At 34.4% G+C, this 18,377-nt stretch overlaps 2 protein-coding genes across 2 annotated transcripts in view; both read right to left on the reverse strand.

The window, feature by feature from the left end:
- The window catches only part of LOC134245069 (uncharacterized), a 58,516-nt gene that overhangs the window by 23,846 nt on the left and 16,293 nt on the right, over nucleotides 1-18,377 (reverse strand). The window lies entirely within an intron of this gene.
- Nucleotides 1-18,377, reverse strand: part of LOC134245068 (midasin-like) — a 43,307-nt gene that overhangs the window by 21,296 nt on the left and 3,634 nt on the right. The window contains 19 exon segments of the mRNA XM_062727330.1: nucleotides 14-235; nucleotides 351-442; nucleotides 532-914; nucleotides 2,258-2,328; nucleotides 2,575-2,766; nucleotides 2,986-3,064; nucleotides 3,255-3,370; nucleotides 5,692-5,794; nucleotides 5,898-6,000; nucleotides 6,139-6,235; nucleotides 6,342-6,391; nucleotides 6,670-6,817; nucleotides 6,986-7,132; nucleotides 7,278-7,382; nucleotides 7,474-7,580; nucleotides 7,793-7,979; nucleotides 8,087-8,189; nucleotides 8,366-8,460; nucleotides 8,588-8,683. Of these exon segments, the coding sequence (XP_062583314.1) occupies nucleotides 14-235; nucleotides 351-442; nucleotides 532-914; nucleotides 2,258-2,328; nucleotides 2,575-2,766; nucleotides 2,986-3,064; nucleotides 3,255-3,370; nucleotides 5,692-5,794; nucleotides 5,898-6,000; nucleotides 6,139-6,235; nucleotides 6,342-6,391; nucleotides 6,670-6,817; nucleotides 6,986-7,132; nucleotides 7,278-7,382; nucleotides 7,474-7,580; nucleotides 7,793-7,979; nucleotides 8,087-8,189; nucleotides 8,366-8,460; nucleotides 8,588-8,683 (2,496 nt within the window).

The raw sequence follows: 18,377 nt of genomic DNA on the forward strand, positions 1-18,377 counted from the left end.
AGGTCTTTCTTACTTTAGAGGCCAGTTCAGTGAAGACAGCCAACAGAACCGACAGGAGTTTCCCAGTCACCCTGTTCTCAGCCAAACTATGAAGTAAGTAGTACTCCACCATGTCTCGGTACTGCTGTACTAACGGCTGACACTGTCCTAGAATCTGGACAAAGGTCAGGACATCTGACCTTGAGTCTGTAAGGTCAAGGACATCCATTACCAAACTCTGGAGAGACTGAATAATCTGCAAAAAAAAATCAAACAAAATATTTATTCTGTGAAATGAAATGTTCTAAATGCATAAGATTGAAAAAAATGGCGACAATAAACAGAAAATAAAAACTTGTTTTATAATTTACCTTTTTCAGTTGCAGACATTGTTTATCTCCCTTTACTCTTTCATCAAGATGGACCACTAGATGTCCCTCTAACAATGTCCCAGTATTATCTTCTACAAAATTTAATATCACAATCTGTTAGTGAACAGAAAATGTCCCATCACAAAGCCATGAATATCAACAGAACGTGTAAACCCATTACCTTTCTCTCCTGCAGTGCTCTGCCTGTGATTCTGTGTGAGATCCTGTACACTCAGTAACAGACCAGCTATCAGGTTCTCCACCTTATCACTAAATGTCTCCACCTCCATCTTCTCTCCCCTTTCATCACTGGGTGGTTCTATCCCTGAACTCTGTATCTCCTCGTTATCTGATTTTGTGACATGTCTTTCTGACTCAATGTTGACCCAGTGTGTGAACTCTCCAGCCCTGCTCTGTATTTCCTGTCTGAGGTACCTGACTGTCTCTATGTAGGAGGGCAGGGTTCTGTCTTCAGGGTCACAGAAGAGTCCCTCTATCTCTGTCAGTCGGGGTACACAGTCGGTTAAATCTCTGTACACTGACCTCACTTTCTCAAGGTCACTCCTGCAATGAAGAAGAAGGTCTAGATTTCTTGTTTAAATATTGCAAAATACTTGAAGTAAATTCAATATTTTTTCAGTTCTAAATAATCACTGCCAGTTACAAATAAAAGATGACTTACAAAATTAAATTAAAGGTGAAAAAAAAATTATTATTCATTTTGAGGCCATTTTTTTTTATTAGTTGTTTTTCAAGACCGCCGACTTAAAATTTGAGAAATTGAAAAAAAATAAAATTTTTATCTAGTTGTTTTTTTTACAATTGAAATTGCCGCCGAAAAATACGAAGCTAAACTTTGGGAAAAAAATGTGTCACATGCTGCAAAAATGGTGACGACCATGGAAAGGAGCATGTCATCAATACAGTGTTTCCAAAAACCATTTGTCCTACCAGGGACTTATATACTAACTAGTTTATAGGTCCCTGGTCCTACTGGCAAAACTGATAGAAAATCGAAATTTTTTAGATGAAATTCACTGTACATCTTGTACCACCAGTCCATGTGACCGACTGGGGTGAGGGCCTGATTAATTAATTGTTCTCTGTTCTAATGTGATGTCTTCAATAAATGAAAATTTTTTAATACATGATTTTTTTTAATACAATATGCTTCTATTCTTCATAAATATCCACAATCTTATCTATTTTGCAATTCTACTTGACTTGTTTACTTCCTGAAATGATCATTTTTTCCTAACCCGAATTTCCTCCATTCCTCTGATAATGGTAAACACATGCAGTATATAATAGGTGACATGAAGTTCAATGCCCACTGAGAAAAAAATGATGATGATTTAAATTTATTTTTATTTTGAATTTTTATCAAAACTGTTATTTATATATGATTCAATTTTAAGCCTTACAAGTGAGAATTAACTTTTGAAATTAATTTTAATTGCCACAATGGTAGTTGCAATCAACTAAATTTAATTCATCAAAAATTAAATTGATTGAATTTCGTAAATATTTTTCACCTTAACAGTAAACCATTCGAAGTTAACTAGATCAGGGTCATAACGATAAATCACAACATCAAATCAAAAATTAAAATTACTAATAAACTAAGAAGAACGTACATCTTTTTTTTTTTTAAATATGTAATTATGTTAAACAAAAGTAGAATGGTACAGAAAAAGCAGTTTTATTGCATGTAGAAGTTTTTGAAATATTTGTTACTAGTGTACTCTAAGTACTTTATCGACTAATCTGTTTAGTAGACTACAACTTTTCAACTGTCTTTTTTTTTTTTTTTTTGACCGACCGACCTTATTTTTTCAAAAAAATTCTTGAAAAACAACTAGCCTAATAAAAAAAATGGCCTGAATTATAATACAATCCTGGCATACCATGTAATTAATTGTCTTTTTGTTAGAGGCATGATACAGTCATACAATGTGTTGGCCTTCTGTTGTATTGTCTAGAAAAATAAATGTGTAGAAAAAAAAAAAATTAAATACAAGTGTGGCACCTAATTAGCAAATCATATCATATTCATTTTCCTCAATTAATTAATATAAAGAAGAAGATAGCAGATACATGTAAGACTTCTGTTGAGAATCCTGGTTTCTGCAAATGGACTCTGGGACAAAAACTCAAAAGAAACAGTCTTTGCCTGGAGAATATACAATATTTTTAAATCCAATGTGACCAAAAATGCTCAAACCTGAATTGCCTCAAAGCAGTGTTTCCACTGTTCATCCCCATACTTCATCAGGGCTGACTGTGATAATTGATTTCTGGGAAATGGAGACGGATAGTGAGTTATCTCCTCTTGTTGTCGTGGACAACACTGAAGTATGACCTTGACCTGAATTAGACCCTCCTTCATGCTGACCAAGAGAGATAGTAAGGATTCCTGTAAATGTATTCAATGGTGATAGGGAGGGAAAAATAATATAGTGGCACCTCAGATTCATAAATTGAAATTATAAAGACATGTACATTGTATGTCAACACTAAAAGATCTTCAGTTTGGTTCCTTTAACTATAATTATCCATTGAGAAAGAATTGAACATACAGTGTTTCCTTACAATAAAGATATATAATATAAACAGATTGATTTTGTCTACATACCACACGCTCCCTTGTTGACTTCTGTGGAGGGGGTGTTCCATTAACTGAACATAAATCTTGTAACACTTCAGACAAGGAGCTTCAATTGATCAAAAAATGTCAATTAAATGTTTAATACCAGGTATATGTTTATCTAATGTTTAATTTAGTTAATTGTCTAAATATTTTCTTTAAAAGATCTTCATATTTTAAAACTGCATGGATAAAATCAATTGCAAATCTTTCAAATATACCACAAAAGGGTTGTCATCATGTGACCCTTGACCTACCTTAATGATAAGAAAGCCTTGTGAATCTCCACCACCCCAGAATACTGATCCACCACTAACTTCATTAAGTGTTCAGTGTATCCTTTACATCGCTCTATATTCCCTACACCGAGTTCCTAAAAATTTTAATAAATCACACAGAGCCAATTACAACTTTTAAATCATATAATACCAGTATCGTTCTTTGCTTTTGTGATCTGAATTGCTACTGTTTATTAACACTCTGTATTATCTCTAGGTCATGTGATCTAGGAATTTACTCACCTTGGAAGGAGTCTGTAGAGCTGTATTATCTCTAGGTCATGTGATCTAGGAATTTACTCACCTTGGAAGGAGTCTGTAAAGCTGTATTATCTCTAGGTCATGTGATCTAGGAATTTACTCACCTTGGATGGAGTCTGTAGAGCTGTATTATCTCTAGGTCATGTGATCTGGTAATTTACTCACCTTGGAAGGAGTCTGTAGAGTTGTATTATCTCTAGGTCATGTGATCTAGGAATTTACTCACCTTGGAAGGAGTCTGTAAAGCTGTATTATCTCTAGGTCATGTGATCTAGGAATTTACTCACCTTGGAAGGAGTCTGTAAAGCTGTATTATCTCTAGGTCATGTGATCTAGGAATTTACTCACCTTGGATGGAGTCTGTAAAGCTGTATTATCTCTAGGTCATGTGATCTAGGAATTTACTCACCTTGGAAGGAGTCTGTAGAGCTGTATTATCTCTAGGTCATGTGATCTAGGAATTTACTCACCTTGGATGGAGTCTGTAGAGTTGTATTATCTCTAGGTCATGTGATCTAAATAATACTGTTGGATGGAGTCTGTAGAGCTGTATTATCTCTAGGTCATGTGATCTAGGAATTTACTCACCTTGGAAGGAGTCTGTAGAGCTGTATTATCTCTAGGTCATGTGATCTAGGAATTTACTCACCTTGGAAGGAGTCTGTAGATCTGTATTATCTCTAGGTCATGTGATCTAGGAATCTACTCACCTTGGAAGGAGTCTGTAGAGCTGTATTATCTCTAGGTCATGTGATCTAGGAATTTACTCACCTTGGAAGGAGTCTGTAGATCTGTATTATCTCTAGGTCATGTGATCTAGGAATTTACTCACCTTGGAAGGAGTCTGTAGAGCTGTATTATCTCTAGGTCATGTGATCTAGGAATTTACTCACCTTGGAAGGAGACTTAGAACTGTATTATCTTAGGTCATGTGATCTAGGAATTTACTCACCTTGGAAGGAGTCTGTAGAGCTGTATTATCTCTAGGTCATGTGATCTAGGAATTTACTCACCTTGGATGGAGTCTGTAGAGCTGTATTATCTCTAGGTCATGTGATCTAGGAATTTACTCACCTTGGAAGGAGTCTGTAGAGCTGTATTATCTCTAGGTCATGTGATCTAGGAATTTACTCACCTTGGATGGAGTCTGTAGAGCTGTATTATCTCTAGGTCATGTGATCTAGGAATTTACTCACCTTGGAGGGAGTCTGTAGATCTGTATTATCTCTAGGTCATGTGATCTAGGAATTTACTCACCTTGGATGGAGTCTGTAGAGCTGTATTATCTCTAGGTCATGTGATCTAGGAATTTACTCACCTTGGAAGGAGTCTGTAGATCTGTATTATTCTAGGTCATGTGATCTAAAATTTCTCACCTTGGATGGTTCTATTAGAGCTGTATTATCTCTAGGTCATGTGATCCTGGAATTTACTCACCTTGGAAGGAGTCTGTAGAGCTGTATTATCTCTAGGTCATGTGATCTAGGAATTTACTCACCTTGGAAGGAGTCTGTAGAGCTGTATTATCTCTAGGTCATGTGATCTAGGAATTTACTCACCTTGGAAGGAGTCTGTAGAGCTGTATTATCTCTAGGTCATGTGATCTAGGAATTTACTCACCTTGGAAGGAATCTGTAGAGCTGTATTATCTCTAGGTCATGTGATCTAGGAATTTACTCACCTTGGAAGGAGTCTGTAGAGCTTTTTTATCTCTAGGTCATGTGATCTTGGAATTTACTCACCTTGGAAGGTGTCTGTAGAGCTGTATTATCTCTAGGTCATGTGATCTAGGAAAAAACTCACCTTGGATGGAATCTGTAAGCTGTATTATCTCTAGGTCATTGATCTAAATTACTACCTTGGATGGAGTCTGTAAGCTGTATTATCTCTAGGTCATGTGATCTAGGAATTTACTCACCTTGGAAGGAGTCTGTAGATCTGTATTATCTCTAGGTCATGTGATCTAGGAATTTACTCACCTTGGAAGCAGACTGTAGAGCTGTATTATCTCTAGGTCATGTGATCTAGGAATTTACTCACCTTGGAAGGAGTCTGTAGATCTGTATTATCTCTACATGTGATCTAGGAATTTACTCACCTTGGAAGGAGACTGTAGAGCTGTATTATCTCTAGGTCATGTGATCTAGGAACTCACCTTGGAAGGAGTCTGTAGAGCGGTGGCTAACTTGGCTCTTCTGGCAACACATTTATAGTAGTAGTCTTGGCAACACTGACCTATTTCTGTAGCGCTGTTCTTACTAAAGGAAAAATTAAACTTTTACACAAAGCATAAAAACAAAAAAAATGTTTATGAAGATTCAATTCTTTATTTAGATAAAATGGGGATAAAAACAGCCCCACCTTGTGGTGAGTTGATCTGAGCACACAGAGACATCTAGTGGTGGGACAAGTAAAGGGAGATTACTCTCAGCGTCACAGAGAAGTCCTCTCCTGTAGGAAAGACCTGTACAACAGATGTTTATAGTAAATATATTTTAGCAATAAAAACCGTTTTTGTTAATTCATGCATTTCCAAATCTTTACACATGTACATGTATTACATAGTTGTGCTAATTCATTACCTAGTTGTGCTATTATTTACCTAGCTGTGCTATTTCTTTAAACAGATCACTGAGAGCTTTTCTTTTCTTCTGTCCAATGTGTTTAGCTTCCGATTTCTGTTTTTCTTTGTCAGCTGTCTGTAAGCATCCATTGGGATGTTCATGATTATATTTCATAAATACAAACATATGTGTACCTCAGTACATAATATTGCAAGGAAGAGATAATTCCAATAAAACTCACCTGTGAAACTTCCAGCTGTTGAAGTTCATGAATGGATTCAATGATTTCTCCTAAAAGTAAAGGATATAAATTAGGATATCATTAATCTTGTAACTTAAATGTTTCAACAAGCAGGCATACATATAAGTATAAGTACATGGCTATTTCTGTTTCATATTAACAAAACTCTGCATGATAAACTTTAATTCAACCCTTGAAATAAAGCTAAAATTCTTAACTACTGAATACAAATTTGCTTTTTGAGCATTTTGAAATTTATGCTTTAGTTCACTTGATCATCTGCATTTTTCTGAGACTTAGTAGTTGTAGTATGTAAGCAAGTGTTTACCTGTGAACTCATCTAGTCTGACAATTAGTTGGTCGTACTTGAGTCTCTTTGTCAGCGATTTCCAGTGTTTACACATTCTGACCGATAACTGACCAAGTCGCCTGTGTAGACCTCCACGATCAAGGGCAGGTAACTCTGACTGTTGTGTCTGCAACAAACATACATGTTGGTAAAAAATATACAATATTGGTCAAGATAGGCAAATGTTACACTAACCTTAATTAGCTGTTATAACAACAAATGCATATGCATGAAGTTCTACAAACTCTTTTTCATTTGCCAAATATTTACAAAAATTAATTTACACCTGTCTTACCTGTAGACTGATTGTGTGTGATATCAGAGACTGTACAGCTGAGCCGTATGTTTCTCTCCAGGTTAGAGTTCTCTCCCTTTGACCAGTAGAATCTACACTGCTATCAGGGTCGGCCAATATACCCTGAACTGGTTGTTCTAAAACAGCCTTCCATAAAAAAAATAAGGAACAATGAGTTAGCATGACAGTTATGTAAAAAATAAGAAAAATCAACAAAGAATGGGTGAGCATAATGTTTTGTAATCTGTCTACTAATTTAAAAATACAATCCAAAAAATGTTTCTAAACCTACCTGGAAAGCCTTCATCTGTTTGTGTAATGTTCGGTGTGTTTTCTCTGTTGTCTGTTTTAGGGCCCAGAAGTTCATATCTGTCCAGCGGGCAATTTTTACAAACCCCTTAATTCAAATGAAAGAAATAAATCAAAATGACATGTATTTGCTACATATATTCATAAAGACAGATAAAATCCTAATTACGTGACAATACCTTGAGTTCTTTTTCTATTGGTTGTCTTAGTTGCTGTATTTTCTCTCTGACCAATGGTAAGAACTGACTGTAAAACTGATGCAGGTTCCACAGTAAGTTCATCATGCCTAGAAATAAAACATCAAAAAGTGATAAATAACAAATCAATCAAATATGCCAGTAATAAACTGCAGCTATTGTGTATGTAACAGACAAAAAATCAGAAAATAACAATTATTCACTGTTGTGAGTGAAATGATTCATTGACAAGTAATTCTTCTCATCTGAATCTTATTGGATTATAACACATTTACAATAATCAAGACAAAATAAATCCTACCTTGTGATTGTGTCCCCCCTTCTTTGGCCTCAGTACAGAGGTACATGCTTTGAAAATGGAACGACTTCAACATCACTAGTCGGGCCTCAAATTCGCCTAGATTGGACCTCTCTATGAACTCTTTCAGGGTCTGCATTACCTCTTACAATTCTCTCTCTTCTGTCTCTGAACCTTCTGACGTCTCCTCCTACAGAACAATAAGTTTTAACATTATGATGATTAAGATAAGGAACAAGAAGGTTATGAACTTCTGAATAGTTTAACTAAACTGTCACAGAGGGAAAGTTTTCTTACCTGTTGATATGTAGCCTGGATAAGTTGATAAATGTGGAACCACCATTTGTTAGCTTTCTTGGACAGCTTTACAAAGACATTGTCCAGGCACTGCTTCCAACAGCTGGAAAATGTCAGAATACGCTGCTATATCATAATTTATATTTGAAAGGGTTCAAATTTTGTGGTTTGGGGGAAATTATTTTGAAATCGAGCCTTTTATTTTCAAATTGTAAGGTTAATTACATATTATGATTGCAAACTTAAGCTCTAGATATAAAGAACCAGATGTTTGTCTACCTGAGCTCTAGTTTTCTCCAGTCCAAAATCTTAGAGGAAACTTCTGACAACTGGGTTGCCATAGAAACATGCTTTGCTGCATTGCTTTCCCATTCCTATAAAACATATACCTCAAAATCATTCATAATTTAACCTCAGATATGTCCACTCAAAATCTGTTTTATCAATGATTAGGTTTACGACATTTTGATGATTTTATTAATCCACTTGTGAGTGACTTACCTGAGTTTTCTCCAGGAGAAGTTCTAAACCGGTGAGGAACTTGACAACAGGTGACGTCACAGGAAACGATAGGATTCTGTCTATAATCTGTGTCACCTGTATAACAGAGGGATAGAGTCAAAAGAGTATAACAGAGGGATAGTGTCAAAAGAGTATAACAGAGGGATAGTGTCTAAGAGTACAAGAAAACATTGATGTAACCGTCAATTGTCGCCCAGGAAATATATAGAGTAAACAATGAAAATGAGTCAACAAACTGCTTTGAAATGTGTAAAAAGGCATGTGATGGAGACAATAGTTGCAAATATTTTTTTTGAAAAACTTGGAGTCGGATAAAAATCAATCAAAAGGAAACCATTTTCAACTTGATCAATTCCTCAAGTACTTGAAATGTTGGCTGCATAAAATATAAATTAAAGATAGACACACGCATCATTTATAATCAAAATTGTAATAATTTTCAATTTTAGAATATAAAACACAAACTGTGCAGAGTACGTTTTTACCCGACAAGGAAAATTCGATGTTCTAAAAAAAGGGACCTGTTGTTGTTTTGATAGTAAATGATAAGTAACTATACAATGTATGTCAATATGTCATATTAAATATGAAAAAACATAGATATTTTTACAGATTCACTTACATGCAGGTATATATATTATGTATCTCGTAATTTATAAAACGGAAAGAAATTCTGATTAAGGGAGTATGGAACTGACGATTTTGAATCCACCGCGCAACTCCAAGTGACGTAAATGAATTTTACGTTTGTATATGTCGTTCAAATCTTTCCATGATTTTTTATTAAATTCTACCATGCAAGTTATTTTATAGATATTCTTGATTTAAAATATTATTAATTGTGGCTTAAATATCATTAAAATCGAACCAAAAACAACGCAGTGTAATTTTACGACTTCTCTTGCGTATTGTCGTTTTCGGCAATGTAAGCAAATCGGATGTTTCGGAAAGCATGAAATGCGGAGAAATCTCGAGTTTTCGTCTATCAAATCTATTTAGCCGTACAACAAGGCTTCTTTGACTGAAAGAAGGCGATGGTGAGCTGTGTCATACTGAAATTCTTCTGCCAACAATCACTCGAATGAAGGAATCACGATCGCATCACCATGATCACCCCACCCCACCATGCCCACAACTCTCGTCTGATCTGCCCAGGTTTGTCTCTAAATTAAACTCATTATTTTTCTTCCGTAATCATGACATTGCCAATTCTTTCTTATATAAATATTCAAAGAGGGTTAAAGGGCACTATAGCTATTAATCCGAGATTCCTCTGACTCTAACATGTCTAAACCCTGCTTTGAACAATGTTAGAGTCAGAGGAATCTCGGATTATATAACTATTATATAACTATAACTACGCGATAAATACAATACCACAGTGATTGTGTATACGTGTATCACTATCAGTTGATCTTCACCTACTTCAGTTATACTCTAATCATGTCTATAGATATAACATTTGAGACACTGTTATACAGGTTGGGACCAATCGCCCAAATGGGATATAATAGTCCGTTTGGGATATAATATCCCATATGGGCTATAAATTTACAGTGCAAAAATTGAAAATTTTTATTTTGGCAATAAATATCATAAATCCGCATTTAAACACATAAAAAGGAATAACTTTTGGTAAGCAAGTTTTTCTGCAACCCTATAGTTTGTAAGATTGATCCCCAAGAAGTTAAGGAACTTCCGAGGGATCAATCTCCAAAACAATGGACATACAGGAAAACTTGTCAACCAAAAGTTATTCCTTTTTAAGTGTCCTGATGCGGATTTATGATATTTATAGCCAAAATAAATATTTTCAATTTTTGCACTGTAAATTTATAGCCCATATGGGATATTATATCCCTAACGGACTATCATATCCCATTTGGGTGATTGGTCCCAACCTGTTATACATGTAACCCAAACAAGTATCCTGTGTACATCTTGCAAAGTGTTTATATAATTTTTCCCCTCAACATACAGTTCAACATTTCACTAATCTACACTACAACAAAAGTAATGCACATATACTTCACACCTAAAATTCTTCTGCATAAAACAGGGATATTCATGAATTATTGCATCATGCAATTTTTGTGCCCAAGTTGCTAAAATATGAAGCCTGCATTTTTATGTACATATACAGTAGTTGTATCTGTCATGTATAATAGCAGAAATAATTACATATTTACCATAGGGACTTGAGCCAGTCTTAGCAAAATTGGGTGTACACTAACATAATAGGAGAAGTAAGACTGTCTCAAGTCAATGTGATATTTAATATTATATGGACTTTTGTGAGGACCACTAACTTTTACACTCGACGGCTTACTTTTAAACTAGGACTTATCCGACAATGTACGCAATCTGTTTTGAAATGAAAATATTTAGGTCAACATTTATTATTGAACAAAAATCACCGGCAGAAATTATAGCACATATATAGAATCGGACAACCACTCTACCCTCAAATACTGCCATTCACATGTTAGTGCCCCAAACATTATCTATAACCACTAGAAATGCATTTCAAAAAAATTCATGTACATGTATTCTAAGAATAAACATGAAAAATCAATTAATGCTCCTCAGATGTATACAAATATGAATATTTTTTGAACAGGTATTCCTGTTTTTGTGGACACATGATGTCAAGATAAAAGAGAATATAGAACATTTTATATCTGCTAAATGGAGACTTGAGAAGAGGTACATTATGGAACTACATGTATAGGGATGGAGCTGCAGCCCTCTCATGTGGTGTCCTAACATATGGATCATCCGCTATCATTAAGGTACAATGACAATGTTACACCTGTATGTTTATATTATTTATACTTCTCAATTTAAGTGAAAAAATAATTTCTGCTTTCCCAACCAACTCCAGTTTATAGCCAACCCTTTTAAAAAATCCTTTTAATATCATCAAAAATATGAATATTTATTTTTTCATAATACATGTATTACCATGCATATCAATTTCCAAAATTAGAAAACACTATTTTGACATTGGTTTCTTATTTCTTGCAGTGAGCCAGAACATCATATCAGCAATGAGGGGGTAGACCATTTGAACCAATATTTTGTTCCATAAAAACAGGCAGACAAAACTACAGGTTTGAAAATAAATGGAATGAAAATCACTGGACATAATATCAATCCCTATCCTTGTACTACTGAAACTGTGGCATTGTCCACCAACTCCATGTGGAACTTTGGATGAAAGATTTGAATGAAAAACTATTTGTGCATTATTCCAAAGGAATTATGGATTCTATTTCAGAATTAAGACTTTTTCAGTTGAAGTTTGATATGAAAAGAGACATTTATCCTCTGTCTATTTGAATGTCAATGGCATCAATTACGTCTTTGAATGTTGAAGTTTTCCACATACTTTATGTGCAAAATACATTATATAATTTAAATACATGTATTTAAAAAAAAAATAATAATGATTTTATAAAAGGAGAAAAAGACATTTAAAATAAATAGTTTGAAAAAACTCGTCAAATCATTTTTAAATATTTTTTTCAGTAAAGAATTGTTGAATTCACACTTTTCAAAAGTTATGTCCTTTGACCGCTATCTTTGAGGAAAACCCCAAAGAATCTTCACAGTACCCTTTATAGTTTCTGGTTTGTAACTTTGTCATCTGAATGGAAAAAATTATGTGCATCTTGGATAATGATTGCCCTAAGATGGGCCAACTCATATATCAAAAGAAAAAATAAAAACACAGTTGATTTATCTGAGACTGAGCATGCCCAAAATATTTTGTAGCATAAAGAGGAGAAATGTCATTTCTTTCCCCATTTGACTTTTTGGTTGACCCAGAAAAGGGACATAACTATTGTAAAGTTTGGATTGGATTATAGTCCTTATATCTCTATTTAGAAAAATTGTCAAAAAATTCATTTAGATATAAGCTCCTCAAAACATACATGTATTGATGGTCATTTCCCAACATTTACTGCTTTGGATTCATTTATAGTGACATGATAATGAAACAGCTGCAACTTGCAAACATAGGTAATCAGAGATTACAGAGCTCACCTCAACGTGTGTTGTCTTTAAGTAAGGCAAATTAATTAAGTCACACAATTAACCAACAAAAGTGTACATCCAAAAATGCAAAATTTTTGCACGTTTGATACTTTGGAATAAACTTATATAAAAATTTAAAACTAGTTCTTCACCATGAAAATGTAATTAAAATCCAGCATCTGAAGCAAGATTGAGAATTTTCATCCCTTGATGCATCATTTGTGCAACTGGTTTAGTTTCTTGGTGATAGACTTGCACCCATAACTTTTACGAGGTCTATTATCTGGAAAATGTATGTCGAATTCAGCATCTGAAGCAAGTCCATTAGTGTGCATCCTAAGATGAATCATTCATGCAAGTTTGGTCAACATAGGGCTTAAAGTTACTTGCAAATGAAACCTGTATAAAAAAATTAACCTTTCCACTAATCCAGAAAATGTAGGTCAGATTCAGTATCCGAAGCCAGCCTAGTAGATTGCAACCTTAGATGTACCATCCATGCAAGTTTGGTCATTATAGGGCTCAAAGTTACTTGGAAATGAATCCTGCACTATAAACCTTAACATGTTTACTCGTCCATAAAATGTAGGTCAGATTCAGCATCCGAAGCAAGGCTGGTAGTATTCATCCTAAGATGTACCATCCATGCAAGTTTGGTCATTATAGGGCTCAAAGTATCTTCGATATGAAACCTTCACCAAAAACTTTAACCTGTTCACTCAACCGAAAAATGTAGGTCGGATTCAGCATCCGAAACAAGGCTGGTAGTATGCATCCTAAGATGTATCATCAATACAAGTTTGGTCATTATAGGGCTCATAGTAACTTGGAAATGAAAGCTGCACCAAAAACTTTAACCTGTTCACTCAACCGGAAAATGTAGGTCAGATTCAGCATCCGAGGCAAGTCTAGTAGAATACATCCTAAGATGTACCATCCATGCAAGTTTGGTCATTATAGGGCTCAAAGTATCTTCGATATGAAACCTTTACCAAAAACTTTAACCTGTTCACTCAATCGGAAAATGTAGGTCAGATTCAGCATCCGAAGCAAGGCTGGTAGTGTGCATCCTAAGCCGAATCATCCATGTAAGTTTGGTCAACATAGGGCTTATAGTTACTCGGAAATGAGACCTACACCAAAAACTTCACCAAAAATGTTAACCTGGACCAAAAACATTAACCTGTTCACTCAACCGGAAAATGTAGGTCAGATTCAGCATCCGAAGCAAGTCTAGTAGAATACATCCTAAGATGTACCATCCATTCAAGTTTGGTCATTATAGGGCTCAAAGTATCTTCGATAAGAAACCTTTACCAAAAACTTTAACCTGTTCACTCAACCGGAAAATGTAGGTCAGATTCAGCATCCGAAGCAAGGCTGGTAGTATTCATCCTCAGCTGAATCATCCATGTAAGTTTGGTCAACATAGAGCTTATAGTTACTCGGAAATGAGACCTACACCAAAAACTGCACCAAAAATGTTAACCTGGACCAAAAACATTAACCTGGTCATTCCTTTGCTGAAATTGCAGCATCTGAAACTTTGACTGGTACAATGAAACACAATAGCAACATCTTCCATGCATGTCTAATCAATATAGGACATAGAAGTACTTAAAAAGAAAACTGCTCCAAAAAACTTAACCTTAACCCGGGAAGCCGACGCCGACGCCGACACCGACGCCGACGCCGACGCCGAGGGTATCACATAAGCTCCCCCCAACTTCGTTGAGGTGAGCTAAAAAACATCATGTCACAATATAAAAAAAAACAATTAAGGCAAGATTTGCTAGCAATACATGTAGGTCAAATTGTAGATATAATTTATTTAAAACAAAATACTAATATTCTATCATTTGTTTAGCATAACAATTATTGACTGTTTTCGAGTGACATTGATTATGCTAGCCTCCGTGGAATGAAAATATTGTCCTTTGCTCCACGTTGGACAATATTTCAACCCTTGGAGGCTAAAATAAAGTTGCCCTCAACAGTCAACATCATTCTGTATTTGTTTTAGTTCGTAATTATTTTAGTGACACTCTATCAAAGGACTTGTTTTGGTAATTTATTTTTCCAGCTTTATAAGGATGATAATATAAATATTTTTTAAAAATATTATTGTTTTTACTCTTCACCATATTATACACGTAGTAAAATACATTGTAGTGTATTGTGGTGGTGTGTCACTTTTTCCCCAGCTTCAACAGAGTGTCCATGATGTGCGGTGGTTTCATATTCATAATATCAGTTATAGACCCTTTTCCTTTGACATTATTTGCCTACGAGTTATTCTCCTTAGCCGCCATCTTGTAGGGCAAAGTAGTTAATTTACCTCTTTGAGCAACCAATTTTAAACATGCATGTAAGAAATATATATTGGGGAAAATATGTACAATTTTAAAATTATGAATAAATAGAGGCTTTAACAAATATAGTTTCATAAGAAAAATAGTGTTATCTTTACCTCAGTAACCAGTATAACAAATTGAACTTGGTTGAATAATGAAGGGATCTGGGAATGTTGCCCTAACTGGCCTAAGATATGTCAGTTTTAAAAGGGGAATAACTCCTACGCAAAATATGTCATAGGAAAGGGGTCTATTGACTCATAAATCATCTTTATATGGTACTGGACATAAAAATCTTCAAAACAAAACGCAGATTTATTATTAATCATAGTTGTACGTGGAGATACAACCTTTAATCTTATTATAAATAAAGAGTATTCAGAGCATGAGGCAGTGCCAATGTACACTACATGCATGCCGTGATTTCTGTCCTCGCCCGATCCCTTTATTTCATCAATTTCACTCAGGCGTTAGAAACAATAGAACTTATAATTCTTTTTTGTTTTTTTAAATAATAATTATTCACGGACAATTGAAGATACCTCCTGTAATCAGCTAATTTGATTTAGCATCGTCAATTTTGCAATCGGCAATCCTCGGCTGACTCCGCTTTGCTCCGTTATGTGCGAGGTACGAGTCATCCGAGGAAATCCGAGTGTCAATTTTGAGTTTGAGTTGCAGACTGGAAATAACTTGTACACTGTAATGTGCAAAACTAAATCGTGAAATCGGAAGATATCCGGATTGCTCAACAAAGCTCTGACGAAAAGCGCATTATCCACCGTGTTACGAAAGAAATATAGCAACGAGGAAATTTTTTAGTGTTAATAGATTAAGTTAAGTGAATAAAAAACTAAAAGCAAGCATTTTAAAAATGCAAGCTTATTTTTTATCACATTTCATAACAATTTCGAGCAGAGGAAATTCGGGTCTAGGAAATTCGAAGGATATTACTCTAAAACTGTACACTAACTTTATAATTTTTTATTAGCAATTTGTAAAAAATATTAATCCCTATAAATATTGCATAAGCAATTAAACTTTTAATTATTCCTTAATTGCTTAAAATTACATTGTACATATATATTAACCCATTTCCCCAATAAATTGATATTATGTAAATAAGTCAAAATAATTTGTCATTTTATATTTTTTCCTTGTACTTTTTTCTTTTAGAAATAAAATTCCATTCCTGGTGATAACAATATTTTATAAAATAATTATTTTCTGATGTTTTTATGGGAATTCTGAATTTTTAAAAATTGCTTATAAAAATATCATTTTTTCCCTACAGAGTTACCCCCCTTACTTTGGCGTGTTCTATTTTTAGATTTACGCACTAGAACCTTTTCTGATGTATTTTATCAAATTATAGAAAAGTTCTCCTTTCAATCCGTGTATGTGTTTCAGAGTTTTAATTACTCTGAAATTAGGACCCGAAAGTCCCATACTCCCTTAACTATCTTTTCAATGTTTAGAAAACCATTAATTCTGAATAACTACTCCCATCCCAATGCCCATACACCAACACTTAAACTTATATGTATAGAGCAGCCCGGTCCTCCGGGCTGCAATAACAGAGGGACAGTGTCAAAACTGTATAACACAACAATCTGTGTCACCTGTATAACAGAGGGACAGTGTCAAAAGAGAATGATGGAATGTGCGTTTGCCAAAACAAGTATCAAAGTGATGAAATTGTGCATTTCCTTCTGAAGTTTAAACATGATAAACACTGATGATGTTAAATGTTACCTGTATAAAGTTTGGAAGATGTTACCTGTATAAGTTTAGTTTAAGAAGTATTTTATTCATAATATACAAAGAGTACAATATTAATATGGATTGACTTCACTTACCTGTATAAGTGTTGGATGATATTACCTGTATTAGTGTCGGATGATATTACCTGTATTAGTGTCGGATGATATTACCTGTATTAGTGTCGGATGATATTACCTGTATTAGTGTTGAATGATGTTACTTGTATTAGTGTTGGATGACGTTACCTGTATTAGTGTTGGATGATATTACCTGTATTAGTGTTGGATGATATTACCTGTATAAGTGTTGGATGATATTACCTGTGTAAGAGTTGGATGATATTACCTGTATTAGTGTTGGATGATATTACCTGTATAAGTGTTGGATGATATTACCTGTATAAGTGTTGGATGATATTACCTGTATTAGTGTTGGATGATATTACCTGTATAAGTGTTGGATGATATCACTTGTATTAGTGTTGGATGATATTACCTGTATAAGTGTTGGATGATATTACCTGTATTAGTGTTGGATGATATTACCTGTATTAGTGTTGGATGATATTACCTGTATTAGTGTTGGATGATATTACCTGTATTAGTGTCAGATGATATTACCTGTATACGAGGGCTGTTCAATAAATAATGTCCTGAACTATATGACATACATTACAGATATTGTATAACATTAAACTTGACCTTCTCTCATTATTGAATCTTTCGTGAATTTATAACAGCTAATGTGACCACTTTTCATCATATAGTTTCATCTTGAGAAGCTGTGAAACAAGGGCTTTTCGAGACACTGCATTATAAATGAATGTTAAAGAATCAGTAAACAAGAGTGAAAATAAAAGCTTCATTAAAGCTGCCGTAAAACATGTAAAAAAATCCCAAAGAAATATTAACTGAAATATGTGACATTTAGAGCAACCAATGCCTGTTTTATAGACAAAAAAGCAGTTGGATTTCAATGATAAAACATTATATAATGGGCATCAAAAATGGGTACCCTCCTTGCCAACAAAAATTATAACAACTCATGTACTGTTCGCCAAATTTCAACAAACGATATTTGATGCTGTATGATTGACTTTAAGACACATAGCAAATTTGATAGACATCACATCAGGGGTATTTTACACTGTATTTAAGAAACGTTTGGCGGTAAAAAAGCTTGATACTCAAAGGTCACCCTATATTTTGAAAAATGAGTGAAAATGACAGCGTGTACAAAAATCTTTACAATTATTTTAAAATATCAGTAATTGTAGTTATCCACGTTTGTTTTATTTTCAAACAGATATTGGAACATTAATCTATCGCTTAAAACCCTAAAAACAAAATTTACCATAAGATGTACTTGATGAAAACCGCGAATGTCTGAAAAGTGCACAGGTATGCAAGAGCACAAAGACAGATGTATATGTAATTTTCTTAAACATTTGTGGTAATGTTGTTCAAAATCGTATTCGGAGAGACAGTTTAATTTCTGGAGGAGTCAAGAAAGCACTTCTTTGGCCAAAAAATCAAAAGGTTTATTAGAGGAAGGACCCAGAATCAGGAATTCACTACATTGAATTTCTTCAAGACAGCGTCCAAACCCGC

The sequence above is a fragment of the Saccostrea cucullata genome, unplaced genomic scaffold (genome assembly GCF_032062105.1).
Source record: "Saccostrea cucullata isolate Sc308-1 unplaced genomic scaffold, CSIRO_AGI_Scuc_v1 ctg2284, whole genome shotgun sequence".
Taxonomy (NCBI): domain Eukaryota; kingdom Metazoa; phylum Mollusca; class Bivalvia; order Ostreida; family Ostreidae; genus Saccostrea; species Saccostrea cuccullata.